The 21945-nt window shown below is 39.8% G+C and overlaps 1 protein-coding gene across 4 annotated transcripts in view; it reads left to right on the top strand.

Moving 5' to 3' along the window:
* FAM13A (family with sequence similarity 13 member A) overlaps positions 1-21945 on the top strand; it is a 282952-nt gene that overhangs the window by 53386 nt on the left and 207621 nt on the right. For 3 of the 4 annotated variants that reach the window (XM_059665523.1, XM_059665511.1, XM_059665518.1), the window contains exon 4: positions 8849-9026. The exons of the other annotated variant lie outside the window; for it this stretch is intronic. In XM_059665523.1, the coding sequence (XP_059521506.1) occupies positions 8849-9026 (178 nt within the window). The remainder of the gene's footprint in view (positions 1-8848; positions 9027-21945) is intronic. 4 annotated transcript variants of the gene reach the window in all.

Here is a 21945-nt window from a genome sequence, read left to right on the forward strand (position 1 = left end):
GTTAGTTTTTGTTATAGTACTGAAATGTAAAGCCTCACTAATTCTCTGTTCGGCCTGCAGGCCTTTGCCTACATGTTACTTTGAGCAGATACTAATTGTGTGGGTCAGCATGCAGGTTCATTCTGGGAGCAGGAGTTAAGTGTAGATCCTGGCTAATTTAGCAATACACACACTTCTGCATCTAATCAGAATCTAATCAGAATGGTAAGATTGGTAGTTTCATTAATAGTGTCTAAGAATAGACTAATTAATTTTTATTAGTCACTTTATCATCTCGCCCTTTGAGAAATTTGTGTGGGGCCTCTGAGAAAGAACTTTGTCATGGTCAAGGGTTACGAGAGAGCTATAAAAACATAGCCTCTCGTTTTACATGGAAAAGTACAAATTCCATTAGTTATAAGATGTGATTATGAAGCTTCTCGTCACTCGAAAGAAATGATTCTACTTCTGGAGAATGAAATGCAGAGGCAGTTTGTGATTGCTTTTCCCATTCTTCTGCGAATGCATATTTAGAAAGAATGTAATTCATGTTTTTTATTCTCACTATTTTTAGAAAATATTTTGTGCCCGACATTCTTGTAGGCTCTTATTAAAATGTTGTTCCCCACACCCACACATATCCCAGGACCTAAGAAGCTATAATGTATTAGGGTTCCTACCCAATACTATTCAGCAATTTTGCTTGTCGATTCAGAAAACATTTTAAAAATATTGACAGGTATGAAACAGCTAATTCTGTTAGAGTGCGTTGATCAACTCATGTGCTCTGAGGTCGGACTGCCCGGATTTGAACTGCAGTTGAGCTCTGCGGTGGTTGTGTGGACATGGACAAGTTTTCATCTCTGTTTCAGTCTAGTTGTCTCTAAGTGGGATGAGATTCCTGTTGCCGCTTTACCCCAAACTTAGTGACTTAAAACAGCGAGCATACGTTTATTATCTCATAGTGGGGTGTGAAGGCTCAGCTAGTTTCTCTATTCAGCTCTCACAAGACTAAAATCAAGGTGTATGTTGGCCTGAGTTCTTACCCGACCAGACTCACTCAGGTCGTTAGCAGTCTTCAGTGCCATGTGGTTGTAGGACTGAGGTCCCTGTGTCCTTGCTGGTGTCTCAGTTTCTAGGAGCTGTCCACATCCCTGAGCTTGTGCCCTCTCTTTATCTCCAAAGTCAGCAACAGCTCATTGTTCTGTCTAATCAATTAGCAAGTTTTCATAAATCCTTTTGTGAAGCTTAATGAGGAAATAAAAAGCTACTTCAATAAATCTGGCGCCATGAAGCTAAGTATTTTGCTTGTTTTAATGGCTGACCTTCTCATGACTTTGAGATATATTGTGGTAGAGATTAGCATTCAGTTTGGTTTTTTTTCTCCTTGAGGCTAAAATTGTAAGTTAAGTATAACTTCATGGCCAGTGAAAAGTTAAAGCACTTGACAAGCACTAGGATAAATGTCCAGATTAGAGTTAGGTGTCACCCCTCATGTGATCTGGGTCCAGCATTACTGGTTATGCTTATCATCTTTTTTAACGAGAGCAAATACTTGTCACCTGGTTCACTGGTTGCTGCTTACTCTGGAACAAAAGTTTTTATGGTACAGTCTTCTTTAAGTGCTGACTAATTTTCTCTATGTACTGTGTAGATGCTGCTAGTTGAGTGTCCGTGTCTTTGCTTGAGAAATGGGTCAAATTTAGCCAAGAATGAATGAAAACTTTCAAGAAAACTTGAATAATTTGAAGTGACACTTTTCTCTAAAAGAGCAAGTTTGTTCTTGTCCTAGGAAAAGGTTGATGTTAAGGAAAATGATGACTATTTCAGTTATTAACCATTATTCCATCTGCAAAGTTTTCTTAAACTTTCCAGACCCATGAATTAACACATTCTAATTTTGATTCCAATTCATAGAAATAACTTCAGGTTTCAAGTAGTTAAAATATTTTAAACAGCTTCAGAGATACATGTACTTCCATTTCTGAGGCCCTTCTGTGGAATTTCATTGCTGAGTATCCTTACTCTCCCACCATCAAATAACCCTTTTCTTATCATTTAAATAACTCTCTTTGATCCAACTCCAACTTAACACTTTGAACCAGCTAGTTCTTTAAATAGATTAAATTATTCCACATTTCTTTCAGATATATTCGAGATATAGGAGTCTCTTAATTCCTATGCTAGTTTGTCTTACTGTGTCTTAAAAGTGTGTCATAAGTGTGTATCAGTCTATTAAAGCTATCTTTTTTTCCAATCCTCACCCGAGGATATTTTTTTCCATTGATTTTTTAGAGAGAGTGGTAGGGAGGGATATGCAGAAAGAAAGAGAAACATTGCTATGTGAGAGACACATGGACTGGTTGCCTTTCACACATGCCCCTACTGAGCAAACCTGTAACTCAGGTACCTGCCCTTGACCAAGAATAGAAACCACAACTCTTTGGTACATGGGCCGATGCTCTAACCACTTACCAACACTGGCCAGGGCTAAAACTATTTCTTAACCACTTTTTATATGCAAGGAATTTATTGAGGGGCTTTAAGAGACATTTAAAACTGAACCTCCAACTCTGAGCTCACATTTGCCAGTTTTGTGGATTTTTATTTTTTAACTTAAACTGCCTATAAACATCAGACACATTCTCAGTGAGGCCTTCCTGAAAATCTTATTTCTAATTTCAGTCACCATCCCTCACCAGGCTGGTACTCCCAGCTCCCCTAGCCCTGTTACTATATTTATTAACATCTTACCTACTAGACTCTAAGCTCCATGAAGGTAGGGGTTGGTTTGTTTGCTTGCTGCTGCATCACAAATGCCTAGAATTTTGCCTAGCATAGAATAAACCACTCAATAAAGACTTCTTGAATGATTGTTTCATACATGTATTTTACATAGATAAGACAACTTACATATGTAGAACAAACAAGACACGTTTAAACTTTATCCAGAATCTGCACATGTCTTACCATCTCACTGCTATCAGCCTCTGGTCCAGGGACGGCTGGCTTTTACTTTTCTGGACTGTCACAATAGTCCCCTACCTGGTCTCCCTGCTTTCGACGTTGCCCCTTAGAGCCTAGATTCAGCACAGCAGCCCGAGTGGCCCCTAAAGTCACATCCCCCCACAGCTCAAAACCCTCACTCAGGGTGGCAGTAGGGAGTGGGGGGGGGGGGGCGGCCATAGCTTAAAATAAGACTGTGTTGGCTGGCCCTAGTCCCCCCCCCCCACACGGTCTCCTGACTTTATTTTCTACTACTCTCCCACCTATACCACGTGGCCCCAGCCCCAAGGCCCCTTCAGGGCCCCCTTTTCATTGCTTAGAATGCACTTCCCTCTTCCCTTCAGCTCTCTGCTTAGTGGTCTCCATATTAGAGAGGCCTCCCCTGACCCCTGACTGTGTTTCATGAAATAACATTCCCCACCCCTGCATAACACAGCTTTATTTCCTCTTACCCTGCTTTATATTTCTTCATAGCACTTATGTTACTGATCGTTTGATTGTCTCTCCCCTTGATTTGAATATGTTTCATAAAAGCATGATTTTTTTTTTGTTCAGTGCTGTATCTTCAGCGTTGTCAGACACATAGAAAACACCTGGAAATATTATAGACTAGGGGCCCGGTGCACGAAATTCGTGCACTGGGTGTGTGTGGGGAAGGGAGTGTCCCTCAGCCCAGCCTGCCCCCTCTCACATACTGGGAGCCCTCAGGCGTTGACCCCCATCACCCTCCAATCGCAGGATCGGCCCCTTGCCCAGGCCTGATGCCTCCACCAGAGGCATAGACCCCCATCACCCTCCGATCGCCTGATCGGCCCCTTGCCCAGGCCTGACGCCTCCGCCAGAGGTGTCAGGCTTGGACAGGGGACTCCCATCTTCCCCTGATCACTGGCTCTGGCCCCCGCCCAGGCCTGAGGCCTCTGGCCCAGGAATCATGCCTGGTCAGGGGACCCCCATCTCCCTCTGATCGTTTGCTCCACCCCCCGCCCAAGCCTGACGCCTCTGACCCAGGCTTCAGGCCTGGGCAAGGGGACCATCATATCCCCCCAATCCCCGGCTCTGCCCCCCACCCAGGCCTGATGCCTCAGCCAGAGGAGTTGACCCTCATCACCCTCCGATAACCAGTCACTGGATCGGCCCCTTCACCAGGCCTGAGGCCTCTGGCAGAGGTGTCAGGCCTGGGCAGGGGACCCCCAGCTCCCCGCGGTTGCAGGCTCCGCCCCTGCCCAGGCCTAATGCCTCTGGCCTAGGTGTCCGGCCTGGGCGGCGGGGACCCGCAGCTGCAGCGGCCCCGCGATCGTGGGCTCCGCTTTAGGCCCAGGCAAGGGACCCCTAGCTCCCAGGACTGCCAGCTTCTACCGTGCCCAGCTCCCATCGCTGGCTCCACCCCTACTTCCTGCTATCACTGGCCAGGGTGGCAAAGGCGCCTGATTCTCCGATCATGGCTGGGGGGCAGGGCAAAGGCGGCCCCAGGGCCGCCTTTGCCCTGCCCCCCAGTTCTTAGCTCCCCCCTGGGTTTCCGATCACTGTCAGTGGCAGGGGGCTTCTTCCTGCTTTCCCTTTCGCCTCCCTGCATTGTGCCTACATATGCAAATTAACCGTCATCTTGTTGGCAGTTAACTGCCAATCTTAGTTGGCAGTTAACTGCCAATCTTAGTTGGCAGTTAACTGCCAATCTTAGTTGGCAGTTAATTTGCATATAGCCCTGATTAGCCAATGAAAAGGGTATCGTCGTACGCCAATTACCATTTTTCTCTTTTATTAGATAGGATAGTGTGCAATAAGTATGTATCATGAATTAATGTGTATTCATAGAAGCACTGCTAATTCTTTTTTATAATGTGAAAACTCAAGGGAGCCATTGTAATTACCAATATAAATGCAAGAACATGAGTGAATAGGTAGTATCTATACTAATAAAAGAGAAAAATGGTAATTGGCGTACAACGATACCCTTTTCATTGGCTAATCAGGGCTATATGCAAATTAACTGCCAACTAAGATTGGCAGTTAACTGCCAACAAGATGGCGGTTAATTTGCATATGTAGGCACAATGCAGGGAGGCGAAAGGGAAAGCAGGAAGAAACCCCTGCCACTGACAGTGATCGGAAACCCAAGGGGGAGCTAAGAACTGGAGGGCAGGGCAAAGGCGGCCCTGGGGCTGCCTTGGCCCTGCCCCCAGCCATGATCGGAGAATCAGGTGCCTTTTCCGCCCTGGCCAGTGATAGCAGGAAGTAGGGGTGGAGCCAGCGATGGGAGCTGGGCACGGTCGAAGCTGGCAGTCCTGGGAGCTAGGGGTCCCTTGCCTGGGCCTAAAGCGGAGCCCACGATCGCGGGGCCGCTGCAGCTGTGGGTCCCCGCTGCCCGGGCCGGACGCCTCAGCCAGAGGCTTCCTGCAGGGGCAGGGGCGGAGCCCGCACGATCGCGGCACCCCCCGCTGCCACTGCGGGTCCCCGCTGCCTGGGCCAGACGCCTAGGCCAGAGGCGTCAGGCCTGGGCAAGGGGCCGATCCTGCGATTGGAGGGTGATGGGGGTCAACGCCTGAGGGCTTCCCAGTATGTGAGAGGGGGCAGGCTGGGCTGAGGGACACTCCCCCCCCCAACACACACACACACACACACACACACACACACACCCAGTGCACGAATTTCGTGCACCGGGCCCCTAGTTTATTATATTTAGGTATCAGCAAATCAATGATAATGAAAGTAATAATAAAGTAATTATTATGAACTGTTTCTCACAAACATGAAAAGGCTTCTGCTTATTAGGCACATTTGCACCCAGACTCCCAGACTCAGTGCTTTGCTGGGCATTCTCCTGCATTCTCCTACAGGCTTCTCCAAAGGAGTCGAGCCGTGGTGATTCTCTCATGTAGGAAGCCTTGCTGTAATAGTGCTATTTACCACATATTTCTGGAAAGCAGTGCAAACTGCAGATTCTCAGTTTGTTAGCACATAATTAATCAGTATGAAAAGAAGTGAGAAGAAATATGCTAATAAAGAAAGGCCTTTACTGCACTGTCAGTATGCTTAAATAAAGATTCAGGAGGTCCATTATGACTATTGAAGGTTCGAATGTGGTATGTAAAACCACTGAAGTAGAGGACACTCAAGATTCTCGCCCAGTGAGTGAATCAGTGAATCCATCTTCCATCAGAGGAAATGGAAGTTTGGGGGCATAGAATGAGATAAAGATAAGACATATTTTCCTCAATTACTTCTGTTTTTTTGAGAATATGTTTAGTGATTCTTCCATTCATGCCATAAAGGATTTAATATTATTTTAATAAGCTTGAGAGTCTCTGAATATATCTGTTTCCATTCCCATTATTTGTCCTTTCCCATTCATTTCCTTGGGAAGATTATTTATTGCATTTCAAAAATTGGAAGTAAATTATGAAAATGTTACATTTTTAAGGATGCTATTGTCATAAATTCATAACTATTTGAGAATTTATTTTATTTGACGAGGTGTCTTCGCATGCAAGGGTTTGAAATTTCATGTCAGACTGAGGCCAGTGGCCCATTCATTTCCAGGGCTGTTGGAATTCTGTTGCTTGTACCCTTAAATGTACACTTTTATATTTTTTTAACTTTATATTTGTAAATATTTACAGGTGGTTAATCTTAACTTTTATTGTTCCTATTCTCTATGTACATATAGAGGTTAATTTGTTCTTTGCAAAGCAGTATTATTTATATGTAAACTTGTAGTTTCATACAATAACCCAACAATTTCACTCTTCAATGTATACCCCAAGATACACTCTGTACATGTACACCAGGAGTTATGTACAAAAATGATCCTTGCAACACTGTCCCCAGGAAGTATTTGAAACAATCCAAATAACCTTTAAGAGGGGAGTGGATAAACTGTGATAAGGAAGAATGGAATATTATGGTGTAAACCGCAGTTGTAAACAGAGAAAACACACCCATGAAAACATCAAGACTCACTTTGGATTAATCACTGTAAGAAAAAAAAAAAAAAAAAAGCAAAATAGAATTACATTTTCTCTTCATAGTTATTTATCACTCTAATATACAGATACGAGAAATGGTTAGTCTTTAATTAGTTTTTAATAACCTCCAAATGTAATTATTTCCCTTTCTTACTTCTGGTCAAGTAAATCTTGACTCTGCTAGTCAAGATCTTTATGCAGTGGGGAAGGAAGCCATCATAAGCAACTTACTACATGGATTATCAAAGTATTTGAATATGATTTATTTCATTTTTAAAAGTAACTTAATATGAAAAGCCTCTATTATCAAGAAATCTATTTCACCCTAAAAAATAGTTTATTGGATCACATTGTTTGTGGTCAGTAAGAAATAATAATTCTAATTATAAATAGAATGTTTTGCAAAACAGTTCTAACAAAGATGGAAATCTACACGTTTCTGGCATTGCTGTTTAGTAGCATCACTTGTTCTAACATTCATAAAGGTGAACTGGGCTCGTATTGAAGGCATTTCATTTCAGCCTCAGCGTGGTCATAAAACCACACCTCAATGGAGGTAAAGTAAAAGGAGCTATTAATACTTACTTATAGCATTTAGTATGTGTCAATCACTCTTTTAAGTACTTTACAAGTATTTCATTTAATCCCCATCACAACCCTATAAGATAGTTAATATTACCATTTTAAAAAAAGGAAACAATTTAGTAAAGTCTAAGGTCACATAGGTACAGCAGTCTAGTCTCCCCGTATTCGAGGAGGATACATACAACACCCCCCCACCCGCAGTGGATGCCTGAAACCAGCAGATGGTACCTAACCCTATACATACGATGTTTTTTCCTATACATTTATACCTATGGTAAATTTATAAATTAGGCACAGTAAGGTATTAACAACAGTAATAACAAATAATAAAATAGGCCAAGCATGCTATACTGTAATAAAAATTTTGTGAATTTGTGCGCGCGCTCTCTCTCTCTCCAGTAATTTTTATATTTTCAGTCCAGACTTATTTCTGTGTAATTTTTTCCTTTCTTTCAGTAAATGGCTCAGTGTTACTCATTACAGGGGGTCGGTCCCTGCTAAAGTCTCTGTGTAGGCTCAATGCTTTCTGGTGCAGCACTGTTGTTGTCCATTGGAACTTGTTTTCTGTTCACGTGTTCTACCCTGAAGCCATTTAATGCTTTCCCATCTTAACTAAGCACTTATGTACTGTGGCCATAACTTTTGGAGTTTGAGGTGCAAGGGAAAACTAGCATGAATTCCTTTGTACTTCTTCCCAACTTCAGGAATACAAGGTTTGTTCTTACTGTAGTAGATCATAGGAACCTCAGGTATGATTTTTCTTAAGTCAAGAACTTCCATCTTTTCACTTAAAGGAACCCATTTCATGCAGTGAATAAAGCTCTTGGTTTTCAGCATGTCTTGAATAAGTCAGGAATTCTTTAACATTTCAAAAAGTTAAATGCTTAAGGAGCATAGGAAAAGCAAAAGTGAGTGCCCTTTTTTGTTTTGTTGTGTTAATCCTCACCCAAGGATTCTGTTGGTTATAGGGAGAGTAGAAGAGAGAGGGAAGGACAGAGAGAAACACATGTGAGAGAAACACATCGAGATTCGTTGCCTCCTGCAAGAGCCCCTACCAGGGCCCTGGCTGGGGAGGAGCCTGCAGCCAAGGTACATGCCCTTGACTGGAATCGGAACCGAAACCAGAATTTTGGTCCGCAGGCCGACACTCTATCCATTGAACCAAACCGGCTAGGGCCAAAAGTGCCCTTTTTGATGGCCTATCTCAATCTTTAGGAATCTTTTTTCTGAATAAAGCGTTAGAATTTAAATACCTGTGTATTTTTGTTATTGTCGCAGTGAAATATGCCTGAGTACATTTTTCTTTTTCTTTTCAGATGACACAAATGATGCTCAGGAGAATAGCTTAAGAGCCTTAATAAAAGAGCTGCCAGACACGCACTACTGCCTCCTCAAGTTCCTCTGCCAGTTCTTGACAAAGGTAGCCGAGCACCATGTGCAGAATCGCATGAATGTCCACAATCTCGCCACTGTGTTTGGGCCCAATTGCTTTCAGTAAGTCAGTGGAGTTTGCTTTAAATATTATCACATACCCCTTTTCTTTTAGCAGTGCCTAAAATGACTGGGATGTAGATGCCTACTATTTCAAACCAGAAAGTCAACCAATTCTGTTGGAGGAGTTCCATCTTGCTATTGAGCATTTTAGCCTCATTTTTTGTCCCAATTTTTAAGAAAGCAGATAATACCCTCTATGAAACCATCATTTGTAATATTTCAAACAACCTTATTTAAAATTCTGAAAATAAGCTTTACTTTCACTAAAAAAGGGCATTAGAAAAATTTAATCTGAAACATTGATTAGCAGAAAGGAAAGGAAAATGATGTAGGGCATGATTTCTTTAATAGTGATAAAGTTCAAAACATTGCTAATGGATGGAAAATTACAAGCAGAATATGTCAGTGACAGAAAAATGTAACCTCAGCTACATTTATTTATTTTCTAGGAATAAACTAGACTAGAAATAAACTAGTTTTCTGTGGTGGGTGCTACATCACTAGCCACAAGAATTTTTGTAAAGCTTTATATTTTATTTTCCCTTTTATTCCTGAAAGCTCTTTAAAGTATGAAACATGATCTTGCAATCCAGGGACTTTGCTTTTCACTCTCCTATCAATCCCTGCTGATATAAAACACATTCCTTCTAGTTATAAGGAAAGAGACAGAGAACACTCACACTTTAAAGGGTCTCAGAAGTTCTCAGGAAGTTTTTTGTTTTTTCCTTAGTAGTGTATCTGCTTATCCACTCCATTAGTCTGCAGACCCATTCAGCTGCCCAGAACTAGTAATTTTACAGCGGGAGAACCACTGTCTAAATATAAACTCTGGCTTAGATCATAGTGGCTGCAGGCTTCAGGACCTTTGCAACCTACTAGAGGGAGAAGTTCTGCCTTAATAATGATCCCCTTTGTAACCTTAGATATTTAAATTTTAAATAACAGCATTTCATAGGATATGTTAGGGTCTCATAAATAAATGTCTCAAACACAGGCTCCACTAATTCTTACCTTACTCAGGAGCTCTATGGTAGTAAAAAAGCTGTATTTCCTTTTATGTTTATCTGCAGAGTAAACTTTGGTAACTTGCATCTAAGAAATAAAGGTAAGTAGAAAATATTACTCATCAATTTTGAAACCCTAGGTTCTAGAAGAGGTGAAAGCAAATTGCAAATAGAATGCTTATTTAATAACACACAGGTGCATATCTCATTGCTGGCTTACTGGATTGGGCTTGATCTGGAATTTCTGACAACCTGCTTCAATTAGTCAAAATATCAAATAAGTGATGAGTTTTTATTATAGAGTCTACTAATGATTATAGCTTAACAATTTTTTATTGTGATAAAATATATGTAACAGGTCTGGTGGGTGTGCTCAGTGGTTAGAATGTCAGCTCTTGCACCGAAGCATCGTGGGTTAGATTCACAGTCAAGGGCACATCCCTGGGTTGCAGGTTCGATCCCCAGCCCTGGTCAGGGCACATGTGGGAGGCAACCAATCAATGTATCTCTTTCACATCAAGGTTTCTCTCTCTCCCCTCCCTTCCACTCTCTTTATTTATTTATTTATTTATTTATTTATTTATTTATTTATTTATTTATTTATTTTTAGAACCTTCCACTCTCTTTAAAAATCAGTGGAAAAAATATCCTCGGATGAGGATTAAAACACACACACACGTATATAACAAAATTTACCATTTTAACCATTTTTAAATATACAGTTCAGTGGCACCTAAGTACATTCCTATTGCTCTGATCTATTTTTTTTTAAATACATTTTATTGATTTTTTACAGAGAGGAAGAGAGAGGGATAGAGAGTTAGAAACATCGATGAGAGAGAAACATCAATCAGCTGCCTCCTGCACACTCCCCACTGGGGATGTGCCTGCAACCAGGGTACATGCCCTTGACTGGAATCGAACCTGGGACCCTTGAGTCCACAGGTTGACGCTCTATCCACTGAGCCAAACCGGTTCGGGCATCTGATCTATTAATTGGTATGTATTTTTAAACTTATGGATGTAGACGTCACTACCAGGTCCTTTTCTCATTGAAATAGGCTATAATAATTGTAACATATAGTGTATATTGAGCACTTAGAAAGTACTGTACTGTCTCATTTATCTAATTGATTCTAAAGAGGTAGAAATGGTTATTTTTTTCTTGAAGTTCCTCTAACTACATCAGGGAAAAGTAGACACTTCAACTCTAGTGACCACAGTTAGTCCGTATACACTATGTTATAAAAATGGTCAGTGAAAAGCTGCTATTCAAGGACAAGTCTCACCATGAACCACTAAAAGACAAACAAAGGCAATACTTTCCTTAATAACTAATGTGAATACACTGTCAATAGATGAGGAAGATTTATTTCTAATAGATATGGGAACATACTTGTGAAATAATTTTTAAAATAATATAAAATTTTAGATACAAAATAATGTCTATGAAATATATAACCATATAAATGAAAAGAAATACACAAACAATATATGATTGTTTGGTTTTCTGAATGCTGGGCTTCTAGGTGACTCTTCTTTTTTAAAAAAATATATATTTAAATTTATTTATTTTTAAAATTTTTTATTTGATTTCTGAGAGAGAGTGAGTGATAGAAATATCAATGATGAGATAGTGTGAAATTTGCTATACTTTATCTATTTAACTATTGATGAGCACTGAGGTTGTTGTCATTAAAAAAAAACAACCAGTTACTGTATATGGTGCCAGGTGGGGTATTGGAAATACAGGGAGAACACTTTATAAAATATATGATTGTCTAACCACTATGCTGTACACCTGAAACCAATACAAAATAATATTAAAAGTAAACTGTTATTGAAAAACAAAACAAAACAATTTAACCATCAATTAAAAAATGGTTAAAAACAAAACAGTTGCAGTGAACCTCGAGTGTGACTCGATGTACACGTGCAACTGTTTCTTTAGAATGATGTCCTAGAAGTGCACCTGTGCCACTGAGGAGTTTACACTTTTTATAATATACTATGGCAATAATATAATGATGTTTTTATAGTATAAAATAATAATATAATGATGTCTTATAGCATAATATTTTCATAATATACTGTGGCATAGTAATAAGTATTTTTCTATGAAAAATTCATCAAGCTTTAGACTGTAAACTATATATTTTCTATATCATATTTCTAAAGAATTTTGTAATATCCCAGTTTCTTTTTGTGTGTGTGTTTTTTTGTTGTTGTTAATCCTCACCCGAGGATATTTTCCCCATTGATTTTTAGGGAGAGTGGAAGAGAGGGGGAAACACAGAGAGAAACATCAGTGTGAGAAAAACACATTGATTGGTTGCCTCCTGCATGAGCTCTAACCAGGGCCACGGCCAGGGCCAGGGAGGAGCCTGTAACCGAGGTATGTGCCCTTGACCGTAATTGAACCCGGGACCCTTTGGTCCAATGCTCTGTCCACTGAGCTAAACCGACTAGGGCCCTAATATCCCAGTTTCTAAGATAACTAAAAATTCTGCTAAAGGATATTATTATTATTTTAAGATGAACATTTTGTTTCCTTTTTAAAATATATTTATATTGATTTCAGAGAGGAGGGGAGAGAGAGAGAGAGATAGAAACATCAATGATGAGAGAGAATCATTGATTGACTGCTTCCTGCATGCCCTCTACTGGGGATAGAGCCGCAACCTGGGCACGTGCCCTTGACTGGAATCGAACTAGGGACCGTTCACAGGCCAATGTTCTATCCCCTGAGCCAAACCGGCTAGGGCTAAAGGATATTATTATTCTTAGAGATTAGCAAGAATTGCTTTCCCAAAGTTTTGATAGCTTTTAAAATGGGTTTCAGTGGTTTGAATATCATGACATTAAAAAAAATTAGCCTAGTCCTTGTTCTGCCATTGGTAGGTTTGACCTTCTGCGTTATTTATTTTTCTGTTACTTTTTCTGTAAAATGGGACCGACAAAGTTTGCTTTGAAGCTAAGCAAGACCATAAAGTCCTGGTGCGTAGTGGATAATCGGTAGAGTGGTGTTGGAATATTTGCGTATATAATTACATTATGGGAAAGATCAAGTCTTATAGATTTGTCCCATCATATCACTTAATGAAGTGGGCTCCTTCGAAACATGAGACTAAAGACAGGACATTCTTCTTACCGCAGTTGTCTCAGTTTTCACTTTCTTCATGCAAAAAAGTACAAGCTCCTTACAGTATTATAAATGCTTCTTCATACCTAAAGAAAAAATTTTTCTTGTCCAATAAAACTTCTAAATAAAAACCAACTTCTTCAACTTAGTACTTGTAATAGAAGCATGACTTCCTATAATTGCCCTGGATCTGCCTACCTCCCAGACTAATCTGCTGCCAGGAACTGACCCTCCACCTGCCTTGGGAACGCTGGGTCCTTCTTAGCTGCTGCCTTGCAGCTGAGTCAGCCAGCCACCTGCCCTGAGTTCCTGGCTTCCCCAGTGACTTTGGACGCCATACTAGGATCTCAATTCCTGACAGGCGGCCAGAAGGGCTAGATATGCAACCTGGGCTGGAGAACAGTTAAATCCCTTTGCTAAAGGGAAACAGGAGTCAGGGGGAACGTAGGCGCATCTCTTCTTTCCCCCCGCTGGCGGAATCCATATGCTGAATTCCAGACTGCTGAACCAGGCGTCTGTCACGCAAACTGTTGTGTGTCATTGGGGTTCTTTTTTGAAGTCACTATTCTGCATCCCTACTTGCCTCCTTCCCTCACCCATGCTGCCCTGAATTCCTACTCCCAAAATAATACACCAGCATCCTTGTCCTTGACTTAGTCTGTTTTCTTGTGAATCTTCCCTAAGGCAATGTACTCCTGAGGACACAACAGGAGGAAACCTAATTTCTTAAGATGTGCTGAGGCATGTTGTACATTAAGAATTTAAGTATAATGTTGGCTGTGCGTGATTTTTCTTCTCACACGCTGACTTTGGAAACGAATTTTCTCATAAACAGCAACTCCATGTGTCAATCAGTGCTCTGTGTTGCCAAATCAGTGCCCACAGGAGTCCCCAGTTTGAGGAGCGGCAAAGAAGGAAACTTGATGCAGTGCAAAACAGCTCAGTTACGATGCAGCACGGCTGTGAAAACACGACTGTAGAACAGCTCTGGGGCCAGGCCCCACTCTGGCTAGACAGCTTTGCTCTGCCCCTTTTGATGGTCTGGTCTGCTCTGCCCAGGGCTGGTCTGCTTTATGCTGCACTGTGCTGCTCCGCCGTAGTCCGCCCCATTTGCTTCACGCTTCTCTGGCGAGGCATCTTGGGTGTTTCAGCTCAATCAGGGAGACTCAGTCTTCATTTGGTAGAAGAGGAAAGTAGGCTTCTGGAGCCAGAGAAAAGCTGGACAGAAGTCCTTGCCTCTGTTCCCTGATTGGTCAGTCCTTATGCAAATGAGGACTCCAAATTCTCACAGTGTGGTTGGTCCAAAATGCACTGTCCTGATTGGTCAGAATAGACCTGCTCTGATTAGTCAGAGCTGTGTAGCTCCAATTGGACAGGAAAGCCTCAAGTCTTATTAGTTGAAATAGGCTTTGTAAGGCTGGCTCAGATGGCAGAAACACTGCAGCAGGCAGTCCGGCTCTGGCTTCTTCATGAAGTGCAGTTTGGCTAGAGGCCCCTCTATAGAAATGGCTGCTGGGGCCTGTTCTTAAACATTTGAGCCCAGGTAGCCACCAGGAGTCCATCTTAGTAGGTGGTTTTTTCCCCCCACAGGATTCACAATTGTAATTATTATTCTTTCCAATCTATGTATATAAAAGCCTAAGCGATGGACCACCTGGTGGTCAGCTATGATGTGCACTGACCACCAGGGGGCAGATGCTCAATGAAGGAGTGCCACTCAGCTGACAGATGGACACCAGATGCCAGGCTCACAGCTGGCAAGTGCAGCTGCGGCAGCACAAGCCTCTCCCGTGGACACTCCCCCTGCACACGCGAGTGGCAGCAGGCTCAGTGGGGCCTGGATGAGCGGGAGTGGTGCAGTGCCCAGCCTGGGCTCGTGCTCCTCCCTGGCCACCTGCCACTTCATGCACTACTTCGTGCTGTGCGGATCGACGCGCTGGTGGGAAAGGCCAGGCTGCACTGGCGCAGAGGTCCACTGATCCCTGCAGGCCTGCCCAAGGGACCCTGCTGGTGCACAGTCTGTGCACCGGGCCTCTGGTACTATATAACTCCTTCGAATTTGAAATTTCCTTTGATAGAACAGTGTTCAAAGCTGGGATGAATATTAGAAAAACCTAAATATTTGTATGTACTGTTATTTAGAGTTAATTTAAAAATGTGTTTGTTAAATGACATTGATGAAGAAACCAAAGACTCCCTAATGAATTAGCTCAGTTTTTTGGTTTTTCTTGATTGTTAATATTCTTGACACTTTGTGTTCAACTCATTGTGCATATTTAGTTTCCATCATTTAAGAACATTAATAACCACATTTTAATATTCAATAATTAAAACAAACTGACTAATTGCTGTGATGGTAAGCCTTTTTTATCAAATTCTTCATTTTTTTATTTTTTTGCCTTTAGTCTGTAGCTTTGTAAATTAATCCTATCCCTTCAAACAAGTATTTCATTGCTAATCAATAAGGTAGTCAGTAATATAATAGGTATTTCCAGAGCTTAAAAGAGATAAATAAATTTTTTATCAAATTTTTTAATTTTTGGGTGTTAATCCTTCCATGTATGCTTCTATCCAAGATGCTACATTTTTGCCTGGTGTCCGCATAAAAAAGGTTTGTGGTTTATTTTTGTTAATCCTCACCTGAGGATTTTTTTCCATTAATTTTTTTTTATTGTGATGAAAAACATACACAATTTTCCATCCTTTTTTTCAATTATAGTTCACATTCAATATTATTCAGTCTCTATGCGGTCTCCACCTTCGGTCCTTGGGTATCAGGGTTCTCTCCTGTGAGTTTTCCACTGATTATTCAGGAAGCCTTTCCATATTTCAGTTGTAATTCCAGCTTGTTCCTGGGAGCATTCCATTGATTTTTAAAGAGAGTGGGAGGGAGGAGGAGAGACAGAAAGAGAGAGAAGCATCCATTGGTTCCCTCCTGTGTGAGCCTGCAGAGAGGTACGTGCCCTTGACTGGAATTGAACCCTGGTTCAGTCCACAGGCCAATGCTCTATCCACTGAGCCAAACCAGCCAGGGCTAAAAAAGGTTTTAAAGCTGCTATTGGTCTTCAAATCTTGCAGAAAAATAGCACAGTAAGTTAATCTTACTAAATCACTAATTTATAACCTGTAGTTGCATGATTGGGGTGTGTGTGTGTGTGTGTGTGTGTGTGTGTGTGTGTGTGTGTGTAATTAGGTATTTGGACAACATTAGATGAGATCAACTAAATTTGCAGACACAAACAGGATGTGTAACCAGATAAACCTATAATGTTGCTGTTACCTTATTTGTTAGCTACTGCTAAGCAGCTTTGTTTAATTTATAGCCCAGGATTTCATTTTTGGAAAATGGATAATTTGGATTGAAAAGTTTAAACAACTGACATTTTTTAAAGTTAAGCCCTGGCCCTAATCTCTCATAGTCATATATTTATAACCTGTTAACAAATCTATTTATAAAATGCAGGTTGTTCATTTAATTTTTTACACAATTGTTTTTATATTGTCTGGCATATTAAAGAACTAGAGGCCCGGTGCATGAATTCGTGCACCAGTGGGGTCCCTCGGGCTGGCCTGCGGGATCAGCCGAAACCGGCTCTCTGACATCCCCCGAGGGGTCCCGGATTGTGACAGAGTGCAGGCCAAGCCAAGGACCCCACCAATGAATGATCGGGGCTGGGTAGGGATTGCAAGAGGTTGGCCAGCCAGGGAGGGACCACAGTAGGGCTCCAGGGCGTGTCTGGCCCGTCTGACTCAGTCCCAATTGGCCGGACCCCAGCAGCAAGCTCACCTACAGGTCGGAGCATCTTCCCTCTGATGGTCAGTGCATGTCATAGCGACTGGTCAACTGTCTGCCCCCTGGTGGTCAGTGCACATCATAGTGAGCAGCTGAGTGGCCTTAGCATATTATTAGCATATTACACTTTGATTGGTTGAACGGTCAACCAGATGAATGGACATTTAGCAATTAGGCTTTTATTATATAGGATGAGTGATTGGAAAGTTTGGCCTTTTCTCTCTTGAAACCTGTGCCAGCCCTTTCCAATGGTTACTTATCTCCTGCACTCTGTGTTATCAATCCCCCTGTCACTGGTTACTATGATAATTGATTTTTCAATTGCCCTTTTTTAAAAAAATGCGTATAAGTTTATTTTTATTACAAAAGTAACATGTTCATTGTAAAAAATTTTTTCAAAACAGAGAGCATGAGAATAAAGATGAAAATCATCACCCTAGCTGGTTTGGCTCAATGGATAGAGCATCAGCCTGTGGACTAAACGGTCCCATGTTCCATTCCAGTCAAGGGCACATGTCAGGTTTGTGGGTTCGATCCCTAGTAGGGGGCCTGCAGGAGACAGCCGATCAATGATTCTTTCTTATCGTTGATGTTTCCATTTCTCTCTTTCTCCCTACCTCTCTGAAATCAATAAAAACATATTTTTAAAAAATCATGTATAATTCTATTACCTAGATTTAGTTACTGTGCACACTTTAAGTTTATGTGCTTCCATATTCTTTTCTCTGTGTGATCACATATATATATTTATGTTTGATTAAAGATGGAGTAATAAAGTAATACTGCATTATAACATTGATTTTAAAACTTAATGTCATCTATTATGGCATTTTTCCATGCATATAAGTATAATTCTATGCCAGCATTTCTACTGACAGCATAACATTGTGATCTTTTGATCAGTATTCTTTATTTAAGCTATCCCCTACAAATGGCATTTCTTTTTTTTTTCTCAGCAGTAAAAATAGGTAACATTTATTGAGTGCTCATTAAGTTCTGGTCAGTGTTCTAAGTGCTTTTCATTTCTTTTCTCTACACAAGAAGAAACTGAAGCACAGAAAGTTTAACTTGCTCAAGGTCACATGGCAAGGAAGAGGTTAGGGCCAGAATTCTGAATCCAGACAGCCTGGCTCCTCCGCTCCAAGCTCTTAATCACCGCCCTGTTTCCCTATAAACAGCTTTGCAGTGACTATGCTTGCACATACATTTTTCACTCTTCACTAATTCTTTTCTTTGGATGTACTTTTAGAAGTAGACTTGCTTAGTCAAAGAATATTGATATCAGATTTTTTTCTTCATTGAAAAGTTACACCAGTTTGTAAGCAGCAGTCTGTGTGTGTCCCCTTTCCCACACCTCCTCCAATACTGGTGTTGTTCTTCTTTTTCGTATTTGCCAATATAATAAGCAAATTTAAATTTTTTTCTCATTTGATTACTGTGAGGTTTATCATATGCTAAAGCCTGTTTTTCCATATAGTTTTTCTTTTGTAAATTGCCTTTTCTATTCTCAGTTTTTCTAAGCTGGTGCTGTTTTTGTTGCTTTTTTTGTAATGAATTAGTAAGAGTTCCTCTTGTTATACATTGAAAGTATTTCTCACAGCTTATCATTTAAACTTGAACTTGTAATTCATACTTTTTGTCACAAAAGTTTAAAGGTTTTATTAATTCTATGTATCAATTTATGTTGCTTGGGTTTGATATTATCCTTAAAAAGCCTTCTTCCACAAGAGTTTAAGAATAATATTTACTTATATTGCCTACTTATTTTTGCAGTTTCATATCTCAATATTTAAATCTTGAAAATATGTGGAAATCATTTTAGAAAAGGTATGATATGGAATCTAAAAGTTAGTCTCATATTTCATCGTATATTTAAATTTTTAAATATTTAGATACTGAATTCTAGTGAAATTTACTTTGGAATAAGATATGAAAGATATGATTTAAAGATGTAATTTTTCACTGAAATAATTAGCCTGGTAACCAAACAAAGTAATTCATACTTTGCCAAGTGGTTCAAAATGTCACTTTATCATCACATCAAATTCTTAAATATATTTTAGCCTTCTCTGAGCTCTGTTCTACCATACTTATCTATATGCTTGTCTGGTGCTAGTATACCCTTTTCTTACTTTCTTTTTTAAATATGTTTTTATTATTGATTTAAGAGAGAGTGGAAGGGAGAGGAAGAGAGAGAGAAACATCAATGTGAGAGGATAACATCAATCGGCTGCCTCCTGCATGCCCCCTACTGGGGATAGAGCCCACAACCTGGCATTTGCACTTCTCGGAGTTGAACCAGCGACCTCTCAGTGCATATGACGATGCCACACCAAGCAAGGCAATACCCTTTTTATTTTAATGTCTTGCACTGTAGTCTTCCATTTAATTCTTCTTTTTCAGGATTTTCTGGATAATTATGTGCATATGTTGTCTCAGAACTTCAGATATTTTTCTAAGTTTAAAAATTCCCATTAGATTTTAGGTTTGTCAGGTATAGTTGAAATATTTAATATTGAGTCATTTGTTTAGTAAAATGACAAGTCATCCCATTTAGTCCAGTTTTTGCTTATGTATTTTTGTTTCTTAAAATTGTAGGAGCTTGAAAAAACATGGAAAATTATATACAGTGATAAATCACCCACTAATTCTATTACTTAGAAATAATTACTTTAAATTTTTATTTCCTCCCAGTCTTTTCCCATGTATATATTCTTTTTTTAAATGTTATCAGTATTATATTTTATGTACCTTTTTAATCCTACTTTTTTATAAAACATTCTATAAATGTTTTTTGTTAGTTTACATCATGTTTTATTTGTACGTTTGCATCCTTCAGTTATTTTTTATTTGCTCATAGCCAGGACTTTTTACTGTATATATTAAATTCTCTGTATATACAAAAACATATATTATTCAGTCATCTGTTTCTCATGGTGAATCCATAAGAATAGTTGGTACTTTCATACATTCATAGGTAAAGAACTGAAGTGTACAAAGAAAGCATCAGTTTTTAGGATTATAGAGCTAGAATAGAACTGGTAACATTTATTTTGCTCTATTTCAGTTGAAACTTTGAACTAGGCCAGAGAATAAACCATTGTTTTTTAGAGAAAGAAAAAAAAGATTAGTGCAGGAAAATTTCTGCATTGTCATTGTCCCTTGGTCAGATGAATAAACATATTAGCTGAAACCATATAAAGATGCCATTTTTCTAGTTCAAAGTGGCCAAACATTGTGATTTTATATGCTTCAATATTATAGTAAACTCAAGTCCGTCATACTTATCATCAGCTAGGAACATAAGTTTGAATCACAAGAAATTGAATGTACAAGATGATACAACAAATTCTTCATTGGATGTCTATTTTTCCCCCAATAATTATGATGATTTATAATTTTATGTGAACCATACATAGTGTTCCTCTCAATATTCTGTGGGCAGGGTAAATTTATTATTCTGATTAATGGTAGCAATGATGCTTCAAGCATTGGTTTTTCAAACAAAAGTAATCAGAATGCTTTTTGACCTTGGTTTCACTCAAGAGGTGGCAATAGATCTTCAAATGGTTGCTCGGCAAATTGATTGTTTGTAATATATGAAATTAGTAACTAATAGTATTTAAAATATACAGTGTGAAATAACACTTCATTATATTGCAAGGAGCAGTGGTATTTTTCCCTAGTAACCTTAGGCCAGTACATTTTAGGTCAGGGTTCGTGTGAGTAAGGACCAAGTGTAGGTGTTTTGCAGGTCTCTTACCCTATCAATGTGAGGCAATGTTTTTAAAATGTGTGAACTCTTCTCTAGAATATACCTCTCTAGAGAATAACCAGGCTCAGTGGTTGAACATTTCTGATTGGGGCCAGAGTCAAAGATTTCTTATAACTTTGAAAAATAATCCCTGTACTCCTTCAGTCTCTGTGGGAATGCAGTAATTTAGCAATAGCATCTGCCTGGCAGTTAATGGTCATCTGGAGAAATATACGGTCCAGCATAAATTCAAGGTTCTTTAAGTCGGTCTATTATTTATTGAAGAGAAATGCCCAACCAGAGGACATCAACACTAGTCTATTAAGTAATGCTTTAACAATGAAATCCCATGTTTCCCTTCAAACATACATTCATGATCTTGTTTATTCTATATGTCAATCTTGGGAAGAGAGAAGGCTCCTGAGGTGGCTGGTGAGTGGGTGTCAGTGATTGGCCACAAGGTACATCACCAGTAAGCAGGAAGACTAAAAATAGGATGTCTTTTTTTTTTTTTTTTTTTCTAAATTTCAGAGAGGAAGGGAGAAGGATAGAGAGAAACATCAATGATGAGAGCGAATCATTGATCAGTTGCCTCCTGCATGCCCCACACTGGGGATTGAGCCTGCAACTTGAGCAGTGTCCTGCCCAGGAATCGAACCGTGACTTCTGGTTCATAGGTCGACTTTCAACCACGGAGCCACGCCAGCCAGGCGGGATGTCTTCTGACTCTTGGTCTGCTGTGTTTCCACTTAGATCACAGTTTTCTAAGATGTTGTTCTATACTGCATTTACTCTCTCTCCAGTAATGGGTTAGTTGTGGGATTAATTACCTTTATTGTAACTTCGCCCATGCAAGTATAGTCTGTTTTAATTATAACTTTTAAAAATTGAAGAAAACATTTAAAATGAATACTACTTCTCTTTGGGGGGTGAAAAAAAAAGCACATGCAAATTCTGATGATTCTGCTTTTCTCATTTTTCATGCCTCTGAAAGAAAATTCAGTGAAAGCAAAATCAGTTTACTAATGCAATGTGATTGCTCTCTATAAGATTTCAACATAAGAACTAGTGCCTTGTTCAAGCATAAAATTGAAAATAGCTATTGGCCTTTTAAACTCTTTGCATCATCATCCAGTAATGACAAATAGCAAACTTAGACATATCTACAAAAATGTATAAATATATACATTGAGGCATGTTGCTTAGCTGTTGACAAAATCCAGTGG

Source organism: Myotis daubentonii, chromosome 1 (genome assembly GCF_963259705.1).
Source record: "Myotis daubentonii chromosome 1, mMyoDau2.1, whole genome shotgun sequence".
Lineage (NCBI taxonomy): Eukaryota > Metazoa > Chordata > Mammalia > Chiroptera > Vespertilionidae > Myotis > Myotis daubentonii.